Consider the following 18,351-nt stretch of genomic DNA (forward strand, 5'->3'; position numbering starts at 1 on the left):
TCAGCTTCAACGTATTGCCATGACTACAATCACGAATAGTTAAAATTTGCTAACCTGTACGCAAATAGTGAAGATGTCTTTTGTGTGATGACCCTCACGCCTTGCCAAGAGAAATTCTTCAGGGACACGTGTTTTTATTCTATGATAATGACTATTTTTTCCAACCGAAACACAATGTTGATTGATTAACCAAAAGACTGTCAACAAGTATATTTCAAGGTTACATGTTGCATTATCTGAAATAATGGTTAAGCTTTACCACACACAGAGAAGCCATTTAATATCGTAGACACATGAAGGAATAACGGGTAATAGCTAAATGATAGGCACATTTTCAGTAAAGTGTAACAGGTAGATGTAATGATAAACATATCATCTCTTAACGCTTATGGATAGGGATCAAGAAACGCATTTTGTTGCCTTGTGGTCGTATCAGATTAGATGTGACTATTTTTATTGATTCCATCAACAGTGATGTTTTCTACCCACTGACTTGAGATAGTCAAATGTTAGACCGACAAAGAGCACTCTTATTTTATTAGATTATTAGAACCGCTTTTCAGAGGCTTCTGTCTGATTGTTATATTCAATTGCAAAGCGACCGAATGTTAATGTGTGTATCGCCAGGTTAGCTTAGTCTATGTCTAAATCCGATTTCAAAATGTTCCTGTCACATATGTACACTTGAACCAGAAAGTACATTGGATTATTAAACTCTTTGATCAAACCGATAAAATGACTTGCATTCAGATTAATTGAGATATTGAATAACTACAGCGGCCTCTTTGATCAGCACAATTCAAGGTTTAGGCTTTTTGCCCTGTGCTATGCAGATGTTTGGAATCGAGACATTTTCATTAGGTTTTAAATTCGTAAAGTTTGAGTTTTATATATAAAGGCTAAATGGTAATTGTTATGCCCATCCCGGTGCAGGGTGTTCCACTACTACTATCAGACGAAGGACATTCAGAAGACTTTAAATCAGCAATCAGAAATGTTAGACTAAATTGAGATGTTGCCTATGTTTATATTATGATTGCATATACATTTACCTCGGGCGAAATCACTAAGACAGAAAACAACTAAGTCATTTGCAGTGAAACATGCACTTAAGTATGAAAAATTGATCGCATCTATAATACACATTTGTTCATGGTTGGTCAGGCAGCAGAGTGGTACGTTAATAGGTTTCCATGCAATAAGATGATTAATAGAGGCAAGCTATTAAAACACAGTGACTGTATATATTATATGAGGACTTCATATCATATACAAGTTAAATGGTCACTCTCTCACACACAACTCTGTTGCACACATATAGATAAGGAGAGAAAATTAAGCAATAACCCCCGCCGAAGGCGGGTATACACGAGATTTTGGTACAATTCGCGACATATAGCACGAGCCGAATGGCGAGTGATATATGGAGCGAATTGTACCAAATTCGAGTGTATACCCGCCTTCGGAGGGGGTTATTGCTATTATATTATATCAAAATATGTGTCTATTTCTTCTAAATGTGATTCTGTGGTTATTTATATGCCTGAAAAGGCGAATTCGCATATTTTGATGAGTGGATACGTTCATATCGCCAACACACACACTGCATGAACACAAACCATACACTACACATTGCATTGCATTGATAAATTACTTTATTTACATCATATTAATGCATAACGAAAACGCGTTGAAAGCTAGCAACGAAGAAAACGGGGCAAGGGGTCAAAGAAAGTAACAATTTTGTTTGGATATTTACATAAGAACAATACAATCTTGTACACTGCTAAAAATAAATGTCCCGGCGTTGAATCAGTGGAATCGGAGAAAGCTCCAGACAGTAAATCAGAGACGCGACGTTACACAGTCTACTTTAATTTAATGGTTAACAAATTGAACATTGACTGAACCTGAAAATGTACAGTTTTGAAATAATCCTGACGCACTTGACTGATGGTTAAAAGTTAAATTGGTGTTGCTTGATTCAACGAGAGCAGGACGCTGACGGCTCGCATGGGAGAACTTTGTACCTTATCAGCCATGGCCAGTGATGTTGAAGCCACTGATCGATCGTTACTTTCGATCGCAAGGTCATCAGTGGAATTATTTGGACTACTGTAACCCAAACTATTGGACAGGATACCTGACATACCTTTACTCTGAGGAAGTGTTAACTTATTGGTATAAGAACGAACACTAGCTTCATTTTTGTGAGTACTATTCATATGCTAGTTTAGGGGCCCATTTTACCACTGCCAGCCGTGGTAAAATGGGATTTTACCACAGTTATTATCCAATCAGAATGGCGCATAGTAGCATGATATAATATAATACGCATTTTTCTTATTGTTTGATTGGGCTGTGAATTACTACTTGGTGAATGTAGTAGTTGCCGCATAGATGAATGTTCCATCTACCAAGGAAATAGCTAGTAAATCCCCAAAGGTGGAGCACGTTTGTATTAGTCAATCCAAATGGTGCAGGCACGTTTGTAGTTATTTGACAATAATTATGACCACCCTCTGTACACGATATATTCTATATTCAAATGACTCTCCTTATATATGAAATAGACTTCATTATTATTTCATCCCTCTATAATTTGCCTTTACTCATCTCTACATATCAAGTATAAAAGCAGTAGGGACGGTAGCCCTTGATATCATAATAATATGTCACTCAATTTCTTCGACGTAAATACACATATATTGGTACAAGTGGAATCTAGGGGTTTGTATGACTACTTACCATATGAGTAGTTTTCTTTGAATACTGAACAGAACAGGAATCTCTGAGAAAAAATATTTACATAATATCGAGTCAGAGAAATTGATGTTATTGGGTGGACACTATGTATTGCAGTTTTGAGTTTTGTACTATGTGGTCGTCATGCACATCTGTATATGTCGCAAAACAAGGTATGGTTCATATGTCCCACATTATATGTCACCTTTGTGCAGGGTTTGAATAAAATCGGATATTGCATGTCAGAGAAATGACGTGTAGCCTAATACACCAATTTGGATGTTTTTGAGTTACCAGTTTTTGAGATAGGGATGATTATTAAATTCGTTCAATGTAACCACTTATGAAATGACACTAGTTTATCATTAAATCAAGTCCTTGCTATATGGAAACCTTATTTTGAAAAATGTATTGACATATTGTTTTATCCACATACACTGACAACCTCGCACACCTCTGCAACAGTCACATACCCAGGACAGGAATATATATAGATTTAGATATAGATATACCAGCCCTATGGAATTGAAATGCCTGCACCAGCTATGTGTAAAATATTGCTGTAACAGCTATGGCGATTACTTTTTCATGAAACTTGTGCACGCTAACACACTTTACTTTGCATATTGTTTAACAAATTTTACCTTTTCTAAAAACAGTTGAATTATTAAAATGAACTGATGTATACTAAATACATTGTTTAACACATTTCTTTGTGAGATATTTATGCCGTACTTTGCATAATTAGGGTACATGTTTGATTGACAATCACACACACACACACACACACACGCACGCGCACGCACGGACGGACACACACACACACACACACACACACACACACACACGGACACAGAGACACAACGAGCATCCCGCCAGAGTCTAAAATATGGGAAACACTTAAGCTTCCCTTCAGGAGTAAAAACTTGAAATAAGTCAATATAATAAATTCAAACCATGCATACTGCTGATTGCATGGCGTATTCGCCGGAAGGAAAGTACAATATTTTGTATTGAGTCTGTTACTAGTATCTAGGTCGAGTTTACGTTTGACTATTATACTTCCCATACTTTAGCACATTGGCCCTAAGACGAGAATACATGCGTTACCAGCGTTTCAGTTCAACCAAATACATTCCCTTTTTTTTTACATATTATATAAATTACACAAACATTTCAATAAAGATAGTGAAATTCAAAATTACGTAGCTAAGTTTACAATGTACGAAGCCAACTTGTATGATGTGCCACTAAAACATCATGTGAACGAAAGCCAGAAAAATATTGATACTCCATTCAAATATAAAAGTGGTTCGTGAGTATTTTCAAACTCATCTTTTCAATATTGTTTGTCACCATCGATGGCCTTGAAAGTAATACACCTTTACACTCTCGCAATTTTCATTGTGTAATATCTTCTCATATATCTCATCGATACCCACGTTTACGTTAGAATACATACTTATTTCCATTTTAAGATTCATAATAATGTCAAAAGGTGAGTATAGCATTATAATTGCGTGAAAACCATTGGTTCCAAGTAGATAATACATGTGAGTAGGATAGAAAAGCATGAATCATTGAAAAGATTATTAAGCGTTTCCCTATAAATCGAATGATGTGCAAACCATCATTACCTTGAGATGGATCAGCGACTTCTAAGTAATCTTTTTATCGTAACCTTCTAAAGAGCGGAAAGATAAATGAACCCAATCACTATGGGATTCTATAAGAATGCAAATAATATGCATTTTTGTGTATTTTTATGATTATAAAAGAAAAGGCATGGTTGTTATGATTGTTTCCATGTTTCCATGTGTATGCTTATATATATATGTGTGTGTGTGTGTGTGCATATAATTATAGACCATATACGTAGACCATATATATATATATATATATATATATATATATATATATATATATATATATATATATATATATATATATATATATATATATATATATGGTCTACGTATATTTATACCTTATAAATAGACCCTAGGGTCTATATAGGGTCTATAGTGGTGATACTGAAATAAAATAACATGGACGGTGTTATTATGGTGATTTCGTGTTGGCAGTCGGAGTAGTATGGTAGTAATCTCGAAAAATTAAATGGCCACGGTAGTGGTACTAAGAGGTATATATTTGGCACTCAAGCAAGGGAAAATGATATCGAGTTGAAGGTTTTTAATGTTAATGACGTTGTATTGTTTGTGTGCAAATTGTGTCAACCACAGTCAATTCATGGCTAATATACTGATACGTAGGGAAAATGCAACATGTGAAAATTGTCCTTGTGCTGATAAAGTACACTTCAATTAATCAAGCCCATTTAGGCGTAACAAACAATAATATCTCTTTTCATTTCCCCATTTCAGTGTCTTTCCTCTTGCTTTATTTGATGATGGCATTCCGAACTTATTTTGAGAACAAATTGTGTATCATCCTTAACACTCTACAGTGTCACTCTACTACATGAATCATTATGGTGTCCGCATCCCAAGACAAAACAAGCAATAAACAAACCCAAAGCATAGAACTATTTCTTTGTAAATCTCTTTGCAGATGTATTTTTGATATCAAATTTGACAGCTTGGGATGGTGAGAGTTTTGAATGTGTTGATTGTCCCTAACGAATAGATCGCATGGAAAGTTCTTAACTTTGGTAAGACTGATGTGATAAATAAAACACCGTAACTGAGGATACAAGTTGTACAATATATGGTTTAAGAGCGTAATGACTCACTTACACAAATAGATCGATGTGTGTATGACAGTACCAGTAGCACGTAGAAATCTTAACCCCAATAACCCCAACCCTAAACACAAATCATAGGTGAAACACTCCCATTACGAGTATTCTATATAACTGACGACCCACGTTATTCATTACAGTATAGAATGATGTAATAAATGGCACAGCATGTTTTTAAAATGGCTTTCGATATATATATATATATATATATATATATATATATATATATATATATATATATATATATATATATATATATATATATATATATATATATATATATATATACTCGGTGAGTATCAATCTGCTAAGACAGTGCTCTATACCGCAGTGGCAGAGCGTAATAGTTGTGTATATATATTATATATATATATATATATATATATATATATATATATATATATATATATATATATATATATATATATATATATATATATATTACTAAATGAGTTTTATACTAGTTATGGTATGTTATGTTATGTTATGTTATGTTATGTTAATGTGGGACGATTGAAGACTACGTCCTCGTGTCTGTCAACCCACGTTGCTTCGGCCACAACCACATTTGTATGGATTCATCTCTTGGCGGTGACAAAAACAGACTAACTAATAGAGAAGCACATCCATTACTTGATTACCGCTCTAAGTTACACATATAATGACATGAACTACGTTAAACATTGACAATGAACTAAAAGTCATACATCCCCTTCTTGGAATCTTCATATATTTCCAAGACACAGCCTAACACAACACAGCCTATTACAGGCAAGCATAATTACTTTGAACTTATTAAGGTTAACTGATTATCCTTAAGCGTTCTAGAAAATTGGATTAGTCAGACCTTTGCCTCCAATATCGGCTTTGAATATAGTTGTGTTCCTTGTGCATCTATGTAAACAATGCAGTAATGTGTATGTGACCATCATGCTTTATCGAAACGATTATAGACTAGTAGGCATCCGCCTTACAGCAATTTAATTGATATCTTTTCGTTACACCTATATAACACTAAAATTCACCAGGGTCTGTAGTCAAAAATGAAAATGGCTTCTCTATTAGTTAGTCTGTTTTTGTCACCGCCAAGAGATGAATCCATACAAATGTGGTTGTGGCCGATGATTTTCCTGCATTCAAACTGCTAATCTATATTCGTAAGAAACATTAACTATTAAATTCAAACCGATTTATAGCATCTTGTCTTTTGAGTTGATATCCAATAGCCAGACAGAAACACTGCAATGGAGAATTTCGGGTTCCAATGGCTATTCAAAGTTCGCACTCCTTTGGTTATCGATAGGTACAAGGATGTTCATTAATATGGAAATATTATAGTATGAGATATATACATTCCAAACTAAGAGTTCATCTTAATTTGCATAACGCATCTTGGTTCCATAAAAAAGACTGCTCCTCTTTCTATAACCATATCAGGTATACGTGATTGGATTGCAGTTCAAATTCATTGTTCTCAATGTTAGATCAATAAAGTTAATCTAGCCATTAATGCGTTATTTTCTAGATTTAAGAAGACCATGTAGTACCTAATGTACCCTATAGAAGGTCAGGGACGATTGTAATGACAAGTAACTCACAAATAACAACCTACATCATTCAACATTCGCCCATAGTTTGGAAGAGTTGTTTATATTATTTTTTGAAAAACAGAGTAACAGCTCGAAGGATTACTCTTCTCCAGATATGAACTCTCTTGAGATAGGGGAGGGGGGGGGTGTCCGTTAGTCTGAAATGACAATAAACTGTCTATACATTCGCAGAGCATTTATAATTACAAAGGGAATGTCTAGTAATTACAAAGTTTAACGGGAGATGAACTGAGTTTTGAGGCGTAATGTTTGGTACTTATTGTAATGGAAATGTTTTGTAAGGCTAACTCTGCACGTTGGGAACATCACAAACACCCTGGATTCGTGTCGCACGGACTGGTAAAGGATCTTCATAGGGTTTCTCTGAATGTTTGCCCTACGATCAGACTTTGATGCCACAAGTCATCCTAATGAGAACCAATCTATATAAATCAGTCATACACGTCTAAAATTAAACTGCAACTTATACAATGTGTTCAAACTCATCAGAAACTATACACTACCTTGAGCTCTTCTACCAACGCTCAATTTCAACAACAAAAGTCCATCTAGCAACGGGCATGTGAAAAACACATGTCTCATGTTTGTTATCACATGACCCCAAAAGTCAATTATGATTGGCTAATATGTGAAAAATTACACCATTCTTACAAACACACAGCAAAGCCATGGTGGAAACCCAAAAACAGGTGCCTTACTGTTAATAGGATAAAACCTATTTTTGGTACTAAATCACGAATATTCTGCGCATGTTCCCATGACCTAATTGCAGCACACTGACATGAAACATGGTTGTTACATTAATATCATTCGAATATAAAAAAACATAGACAGCAGAACGCAATGCTATACTTGAGGAGAAAGAAGAAATCTAACTTCCTGATTTCCTGGTCCAATAATTTCTATCTACAGTTTAATCCTGACACCAGCATGTAAATTTGCTCTAAACCACTACATTTAAAATAATACATAAATCTTCTCATAATATAAATTTAATGCTATCCCAGTGGAACAAGTTTTTATGGTCGAGGAGAGACACGTATTTATCTGTTGCTATTTTCAGAGATGAATTACCTCACCTAAAGCCAATTTCACGTGTTTTTTGATACAGAATCAAATTCAGAGTGGTGACAAAAAGGCACCAAATTGTATATTTACTGATTTATGAGGTTCACCGTTTGATTCATTTTCATCATTTCCTTATCATTGTCATTTCACTTGCCAATCCCCAATTTCATGCTAAAATGTGACCCCGTGTTTTTCAGTCAAAATATGTATGATCTTCTTCGCCTCGATTTCGTTGACCACCAATTTAAAAAGGACAAAATTTTACATTTCTGGTTAAACCCATCAAGTAAGTATAACGGGCGAGATAAATAGTTCAATGTACACTAGGTGTGAAGAGGTGTATGAAACTAAATTCTTTTACAATGTATTTTGGGGTGGGGTGGGGGGTGGGGGTTGGTGGAGGTGGGTAGAGCCATATTAGTTCTCCTCCTACAAAAACAATTAATTAATGGATCTGTTTTGTACCCCTAAATACAAATATTTCTAAACAAAAATTGAAGAATGTTCACTATAGTAAATGCATGAGACTAAAATAAAGTAAAGTGTCAACAAATCAAAAGAACTATTTTTTCCTAACTACATACTGGCTTTGCATTCATAGCAATATATACTTCTACATACTGATTTGTACTGTCTGAAACAATTTTCAATTTAACCCAATGTAGTTAGAAGGGGTGAGTCCCGAGGCCCAACTAAAAGAATGTAGTTATCTATATCTTACATTGAACTATTGATCCCGCCCCCAAGTATATTTGCGTTCCGATGGTAGTTTGATATTAGAGAGCATTTGAATGTCAGATGTGTTTACTCTCCATAGGCTTGACATTCATAGTGAGGGGTAAACCAAGAGGTGAGGTGTAGGCGTTGTGTCAAACCTCAACCAATCTGCAGCTTTAATAGATGCTGTCTTCTTATACATTTGTGACCATTTGCTCATGATATTGTATCGTACACCGTGAATGTTACTATATCACTGTAAGTAAACATATTTATTGAATTTTGGGTCCGCATCCAAAATAGCACCTTCAACGGTGATACCGATTTCAACTTGGTTTTTTTTTATTGCTTATGGAGAATATCAACCACTGATTTACATGCACAATGTCTAATTATTGGTATTTTAACAATTTTTGTGATCGTCTGATAGAAAAATGATACTCCAGTTACAACTAGTATAGTTTTAACATGGTAACAAATTTTAAAAATCGAGCTTTCGCTTCATTTAAACTTGCCACCACACTACCTTCAGGTAATATTAACAGGTACAATGCCTTTTTATAATTGATTGACCAATTTTTAGGCACATCTTTTGGTTATTTGATCAATAAAATGACGCACTTGCAACTTGTGCAGATTTAAGATTATCTTTGAGTGTTTCGCAAAAGCAGAGTGACTACTTAGTTTCAATTAGCAAGCACCATGTCTTTTGTGTCTCACACAATATTTTTTGTTTTAAATTGCATAAAACGAAATAAAGACACTGATAGCGTGCAAGCATGTACAAATGAGACATTTTCTCCAATCATGAACACAATTCAACATCACTGTGGGATGCAAGAAGGACGATTCAAACATTAAACTGCTTATTTGTGTTTCCAGTGAGATAAATGAAACATTTCATGTGCGTGTGAGCTGTCAGTGCGTAGCCTATATTTTGTTTGTGTAATTCGTGAAAAACATCATCTTGTGGGATGGAAAAAACATCATGCCGCCTACTTTTTTTTATATAGGTTTTCAGGTTTGGTAGTAGCTATGAATTAGAGTTATTTCGTTGAGACCATTACTCGTCAAAAGCAACCATGTTCATGTCACGATTAGCGCTGAATGAATCTACTGGTGAATGCAGACGAAATACAGTGACATTAATTTTACTTATTATTCAAGAATTGGTTCCAATTTTGCAACTTTAAGTAATTTTCTAATCTTACATGTATCATGTTCACCAATATCATGTTCACCACCTTGTGGTTTGGTGAGTACTGATGATAGTTCATTTTATCAGATGTGAGAGGCAAGCATTTGAACACAGAAAAAACCTAGCATTGCCAGTCTATTTCTATTCTGGTCCACAGTCTGTTTTTTCCTTGGGGCTCTTTCGTGTAATCATTCTGATTTTTATTCCTAGATAAAACGAATATGATCCAGATTTTAAAGTTCGTGACGAGAATTGCTTGATGTTTTCTGGCTGATAAACAATTAAATGTTTGTTGCAAAAATTCCATTGAACGACAAAATAGTTATCACAGACTTCACTTACGGTCGGTTAAGTTCTATCCACACACACACACACATCCATGACATGTAGGGTTGTTGACGATCGAGTACAAAGTCTCGTGAGGAATGAGAGTACGGGAAGTACCACACTGTTAACATGGAAGAAACGTAAACTCGCGATAACTTGTTGCCATTGGCGGTCATTGGCTGTTCACATGGCCTAGTTGCTGGATATCAATCGCACTGCCTGTCGTCTTTCGATGGCCTTCTTCACAAAAGTAAAATGGTCGCAAAACTACTGATCGAAGTAGTATCAACACTTCATTTTGTGGTTACTAAAGTCGATAGTCTACCAACATTTCATTTGCATAATTCTAGTTACAGTCAGAACCTTTCGTTGATGTAAATGTGTATTGTAAAATAAATGTGTCCGTATGGTAGTAATGAAGCATCATTTTTACCTCCCGTAAGGGTACGGGAGGTATTAAAAGGGGGTGTCTGTGTGTGTGTGTCTGTGTGTGTGTGTGTGTGTGTGTCTTTATGTATGTATGTATGTATGTATGTATGTATGTATGTATATATGTATGTGTGTATGTGTGTATGTATGTATGTCCGTCTGTGTGTGTGTCTGTCTGTCTATGTCATCATTTTCGTAAACACGGCTGGCTCAATTATACTGAAATTTGGTGTATATAATGTTTGGGATAATGGCTAGACCCGATTAGTTTTTGAGCTCAATCTGTTCATGTTAATTAGGGATCTTTGCATATCAATGAAATCAACTAATTAAGCAATATCTTAAGCCTGCATACTTCAATTTCAATATAGTTTAGTACATACGTTAACCATTAGAAAACGCATATGTCCTATCAAGTTTGTTGAGGTACCTTACAGTGTTAATGAATAATTTGCATAATTAATTATTTTAGGTAACTAGGCTATATCTTAAAAATGCACACTTCAAATTTCATATAATATGGTACATATATCAACTACAATAATACGCACCTGTTCTATGAAGTTTTGTTGCTGCAACTCTTACCTTTAATGAGTATTTTGAATAATGAACGATATTCAGTAATGAAGCAGTATCATGCACTTCAAATTCCGTATAATTTTGAATATACATCAACCTAAGAAAGCACACTTGTTTAAAAAAAACCTGTTACCTTAGTTTTTTATTAGTTTTAATGACCAATTTGCATAATTAGTGATTCCCTTATGGGAGGCATTCAGTTTAAATCTGGTTACTATTTTTTTAATTTGTTTAATCAATGGACCTCTGTGTGGGAAATGTATATGTAAACAAGTAATAACGCAACAGATGTATTGAGTTCATTCATCTATACATATATAGGATACAATATAGTTTGGAGAATTGTACCATTGTTATGACTTTGTTGATCAACCATGCCCACCCTGACTAAACTTTGGTTCCAACTCAAGGTCGATTTAGACAGGTTTTATTGTATCACTAAATCCCTATCGTTAAATACGCATAAATGTGATAAAAAGTCATGAAGCAGTTCACTGGGAATATTGCTTGACTCGATTCGTGTCATTTGACAAAAACAAAGAATACTTCGATAAACATTGGCCTATGCTTTTTCCCCAATCTTTAACTCACTAATATTAATACTACTTCTTTGAATCTTTACACTTCGTTCCTGATACCGTGATGTACCAGACATTACCATTCCGATATACATAACACATACTACGTAACAAACCATAAAAATGAAAAAAAAACATCTGAACTACTTAATTATTCCTCCAGAATAAATGGTTATATACATGAAAGTAAGAAATGAATGACGCCACCCACTTACGCTTAAAGGGGTCTTGTGTTTGCACACGCTCTACATCAGGAAAGCATTGCCATTAACACTTCAAAAAAGTGTCTAGGACTCGAAGTAACATATATTTAAAAAAGCAATGAATGTTATATTTGCAACCACATGTTGCAAAGTATGTACTTTTTTTGCGTCGAAACATATAATAAATAAGAATATAGTTATGCATAATGAAATTAGACTCTCTCGTTACTCTTAGAATGTAGTTGGATTGCATAATGTTTTGTAATATACATTTCAAAATCACACTATTATATTACATAGTTAATGTAAAACCTCATGACCGAAGATGTTTCTGACTAATTCATGTGCATTTGTCCTAAATTTTCTTGTTAGATATTCCAGTATGATCTACATCATATGAAATATCTTGCATCGAACACTTTTAGTTGTAAAACCCATATTATTTGTTTTCTATATTATCATTAGTATGTATTGTTATAACAAGTATAACCAACAACAATATATATAGTCACTCTTTCATAAAAAAAAAACATTTCTGGTAACATTCCATTTCTTCAGATCTCTTGCTCCTAAAACCAGGGCATACTAGTGTGTAATTGTGATATTTATTTTGCAAAAATTGAGGATTATCGAATCTCACTCAATTTGGTTTCCATGGTAACCACGGCAGTCACTTTTGACTGTGCCATTGGACCAGAAATAACCTAACTTTTGCATAACTATGACGCAATTAGGCCAAAACGACTATTTGTATCTTATCATTGTTGTTCTCATGGTAACAATGAAATCCGTTTCTGATGAAGCACTTTGATTATATTATAATAAACAACATATTTTTGTTAAAAGTTGATCACCGCATAATCAAGGTTAATAAAATGACTACTTTTGTTGAAGGCAAATTACAAATTGCAAATTACACTAGATTGCATGTTTGTAGCATCTCATTATCAAAATCATTACTATATTGCCAAATATGTAATTTTAAAACCTTATGTTTCCTTGAAAGCAGCTGTCCTATTTCATTTCATGTGTGTTACAATGGATGTCACTAACCTTCAAATGCCATGGGCGATGAAACGTGTAACAGTTATGGATAATGTTAGCAAAATTCAACATAAAGTGGTTATTTTGGTTACCATGGCAACAGATGTTCGTTAAATGACTACTTTTACTCCAGCTTGGGTAGTCTAAGCAAATAAACCCTAGCATTAGTCTATTATTACTACAGTATTATTTCTATATTATGTTAGTACAAGCATAATCAACTACAGTATATAGTTACCCTATTATAGAAAAACAATTTGTTGCCACTTCATCCTTAAAGTACACTTAGAACACATATTTGATCTAGTCTTTAGATCTCTTTCTCTTGCACCATTTCTATGCTAAATATACTGGCTAAATGAGTAAATTTCATATTATTACACAATTTCGGTCACCATAGTAACAACGGAATTCACTTTTGATGGTGCCATTGCATCTAGCACTTCTAGAAACTTACACATACGTGAATATTTTGTGTAAGTAGTGATGCAGTTAGGTCAAAAAGGTAATTTTCATTTTCCTGACATTTTCGTTACAATGGCAAACATAAATACAGTTTCTAGCGACACTCTTTGGTCCGCCACTTGGGCTAATCTTTGTGTATATGCAATTGTTGTATCATTCCTATATACATTGGCTAAATGAGTGAATTTCATTTTATTACACAATTTTGGTTAAATGAGTGAATTTCATTTCATTAAACAATTTTGGTTAAATGAGTGAATTTCATCTTTCTACACAATTTTGGTTAAATGAGTGAATTTCATTTTATTCCACAAATTTTGGTTAAATGAGTGAATTTCATCTTTCTACACAATTTTGGTTAAATGAGTGAATTTCATTTAACTACACAATTTTGGTTAAATGAGTGAATTTCATTTCATTACACAATTTTGGTTAAATAAGTGAAGTTCATCTTTCTACACAATTTTGGTTAAATGAGTGAATTTCATTTTATTACACAATTTTGGTTAAATGAGTGAATTTCATTTTATTACACAATTTTGGTTAAATGAGTGAATTTCATTTTATTACACAATTTTGGTTAAATGAGTGAATTTCATTTAACTACACAATTTTGGTTAAATGAGTGAATTTCATTTTATTACACAATTTTGGTTAAATGAGTGAATTTCATTTTATTACACAATTTTGGTTAAATGAGTGAATTTCATTTTATTACACAATTTTGGTTAAATGAGTGAATTTCATTTTATTCCACAATTTTGGTTAAATTAGTGAATTTCATCTTTTTACACAATTTTGGTTAAATGAGTGAATTTCATTTTATTACACAATTTTGGTTAAATGAGTTAATTTCATCTTTCTACACAATTTTGGTTAAATGAGTGAATTTCATTTTATTACACAATTTTGGTTAAATGAGTGAATTTCATCTTTCTACACAATTTTGGTTAAATGAGTGAATTTCATTTAACTACACAATTTTGGTTAAATGAGTGAATTTCATTTAATTACACAATTTTGGTTAAATGAGTGAATTTCATTTTATTACACAATTTTGGTTAAATGAGTGAATTTCATCTTTCTACACAATTTTGGTTAAATGAGTGAATTTCATTTAACTACACAATTTTGGTTAAATGAGTGAATTTAATTTCATTAGACAATTTTGGTTAAATGGAGTGAATTTCATCTTTTTACACAATTTTGGTTAAATGAGTGAATTCCATTTTATTACACAATTTCAATTTTGGTTAAATGAGTATTTCATTTTATTACACAATTTTGGTTAAATGAGTGAATTTCATTTCATTACACAATTTTGTTTAAATGGGTGAATTTCATTTTATTACACAATTTTGGTTAAATGAGTGAATTTCATCTTTTTACACAATTTTGGTTAAATGAGTGAATTCCATTTTATTACACAATTTTGGTTTAATGAGTGAATTTCATCTTTCTACACAATTTTGGTTAAATGAGTGAATTTTATTTAACTACACAATTTTGGTTAAATGAGTGAATTTCATTTAATTACACAATTTTGGTTAAATGAGTGAATTTCATTTTATTACACAATTTTGGTGCAACTAACAGTTTGTAGATATTGCCATTTTGTCACACTTTGTAACTTTGATTAATCATTTACTGTAGGTAAAATACATATGGTTAATTAGTATTATATGTCTATTTATCATTTTTTTAAAAATTCCTTACGCTAGTATTTCAGCACATTGTACAATATTTGGAAAGTTTATAATATGCAAATGAGAATGAGAATTTACAAACGCACAAGAATATCCAAAACATTGTGTATAAAAAGTAAAAAATTGTCAGAGGAGTAACAATGCGAAGTACAAAAACCGAGCAGGTATATTAGATAAAGTGCTATAGAATAGAGTGTGTCTTTACAGTACATGTATATATGAGAATGTCCACATTCTTTATTTTAAATAGGGCTGAGTTCTACAGAGATTAGGTCTATACTCAAAAAGCCATCTGACCATAAGCCTTATTACATGTAAATACTATGGTGCCACGTGATTATTTACCTTGAAAGTGACAAGTAAAATTTTTGGATCATTGCCTCAACTTAAAGTCTGTGCAAGTCAATGAGTACCGATCAGTACCGGAGTAATGTGATCGAATTTACATTGTAAAATTAACGACACGAGCTGTGACATTCTAAAATGAGTGCAGACGATCAAGCTGAACTTTTGGATCGTACTCTTGGTTTTATTTTGAATTTGTATAATGTTTTAGTTTTAACGGAGGGATGACATCACAATCACAAACGTGCCTAGTGTGGTATGCGTTGTATACAGATAACCAAGCAACACGTTATCATTTCCATTCTCCATAATGTCACACTTGCACTTTTCAGCTGACGAGTTTGCGCAAACCATCATGGGAATAATAGATCACACACGTCGATATGATCTATTAACGTCATCAATGATCAATTTTTTTCAAATATTATCGTCATGTAAACTCATTCTTTAACATTGAATTTCCTTAAGTTCAGTAGACATTATAAATTGGAATACAGTATATACTGTACTATTGTGGCATATAGTGGATAACAAGGAAACCGTATCCATGGTTACGTCAATGTGACATGTACCGCCCTCGCATATCTCAACAACACTCTTGTTGTCTAGGTATAAAATGAAAGACTCAGCATTTGGAAATTGACAATTCAGAAATAACGTGGATGACAACGCATGACATCGACGGGATACACCTTGGAGGAAGTTTTCACTATTGATAGTTTATTCATACCTGGCGATAGAGTATGAAGGTGGACATGAAGTAACAGCAAAGGAAGTCACTGATAAATTAAGTGTTACCGTTGCACCTGTTCGTCAACGGAAACTTCACTCGTTACCTTTGTGCGAGTGTTATGTGTATTTTGACCATCGCACTGTGACAACTCGAAGGTAAGATGCAGTCGTACGTAGTAAATCGAAATACTTCCCTGGAATCGAATACAACTGAACACTGCGAATACCCTAACAATTATGGTATACATTGCGAAGCAGAATCTAAACTCCCAAGTTGCATAAGTGATTCTAACACTCAGTACATCGCAGGACTTAGCATTTGTTCACTTGGTATCGTTGGTAACCTGGCCTTCATGTTCGTTGTCCTACGAGTTGCATACATGCGAACAGCTACCAATGCCTACCTTGTTAATTTGGCTGTGGCAGATCTCTTGCACCTATCGACGCATTGGTTTACATGGATCTGTGCTCTTCGTGACCAGAGCATGTTTCATACTAGCGTGCCTTTATTATGCGTTGATGTTTTCCTATCTCGAATCACGCAGTATGTTTCTCTTTTTACGGTCACCGTACTCAGCGTAGAGCGTTATATGGCATTCTGTAAGCCTGTTATGTACAGAGAGGGTATCATTCACAAAAGAAGTCGCATTGTTCAGGTTATCGTTTTTACTTGGTCATTGGCAATTCTTCTAAGTCTCGAAATGTTCACAGCATGTCTGAGGATGGACTTAGACGGTCGTAGACTACCAGAAGTGATTTTTGAATCCATTTATGTGGTCGTTGCGATATGTCTCATGTGCGTTGTCATAAGTGTGTACAGCATCATTATTCGTCAGGTACGGAGAGTTCATAATAATGGATCATCGGGATCCATACGTACCCATGAACATCAGATTATGAGAGTATGTCTGACCACAGCGCTGGCTTACTTCATTTTCACGTTGCCACCAGTCGTACTAATGATCACCTATCTACTGTGGAGATACGACGGCGTGAACATTTCCCAAGATGTCATTATCTGTCTTGCCAACCTGGGCACTTTCTCTCTCGAAATAAATTCTTCGGTCAACCTCATCATCTACAACGCAGTGAGCTCGAGATATAGAAAGGCTTTCCGGGACGCGTTCACCATGGACATTCGTCTCCTCAGACATTGCACTTTGAAACTGAGAAATGCACGAAACCCTCGCGTGATGAAGAACTCAAGTACAAACATCGAAAGGGAAATGACACCTTTTAGTTCAACAGAGCATTCTCCACCTTGCGTAGTTACCAGCGTTACCAATTTTTGAAAATTAACTTTACTAACTCGACAAACGATAACTTGCAACCTTCGGAGATAGCTTAAAATCGAGAAGCCGTTTCATTTTTGGATAAAGTCGCAAGTTATATAGATTCCCTTTACATGTCAAATTTAGTTTGCAAAGACTGGAATTGGCAACTCTGAAAGTATTCAAATGTTAAAAAACATTTACAATAGACAATTAGATGTCTGTAGTATTGAATATATATATCTATGTACTATGGAAATGGTATGCATATACAAAACAAAGTACCATAAATTATACTCAACTAAGTACAACAGTATTATGCTATGTCAACGGATAAAGGTGAGCTCAAAACATTGATTCTATGTTATAATGTTAAGAAGAGGAATCATTTCTACTGAACATGACGTTGAAAAACTAAGGCAAAGAACGCATTTAGTGCAATTTCTCCTCTTTCTATTCACTAAAAGGACAGATCTCCAATCGAAATCAAAGAACACAAACATTAACATTTGGTGGGAACCTGACTTGTAAGAGTTAAGGCTTACACGATCTAGTGAAATGTCAATGTGCCTG

The 18,351-nt window shown here is 34.0% G+C and overlaps 1 protein-coding gene across 1 annotated transcript; it reads left to right on the top strand.

The window, feature by feature from the left end:
- The first annotated feature begins 16,668 nt into the window (after positions 1–16,668).
- LOC144443296 (kappa-type opioid receptor-like) lies at positions 16,669–17,799 on the top strand. Its single transcript, XM_078132737.1, has one exon. It carries the CDS (start codon positions 16,669–16,671, stop codon positions 17,797–17,799), a length of 1,131 nt encoding a protein of 376 aa, XP_077988863.1.
- The last annotated feature ends 552 nt before the right edge of the window (positions 17,800–18,351 follow it).

Source organism: Glandiceps talaboti, chromosome 1, assembly GCF_964340395.1.
Source record: "Glandiceps talaboti chromosome 1, keGlaTala1.1, whole genome shotgun sequence".
Taxonomy (NCBI): Eukaryota; Metazoa; Hemichordata; class Enteropneusta; family Spengelidae; genus Glandiceps; species Glandiceps talaboti.

Bases quoted from the DNA above. Each gene is read 5' to 3' on its own strand.
- LOC144443296 (XM_078132737.1), top strand. From the start codon at position 16,669: ATGCAGTCGTACGTAGTAAATCGAAATACTTCCCTGGAATCGAATACA.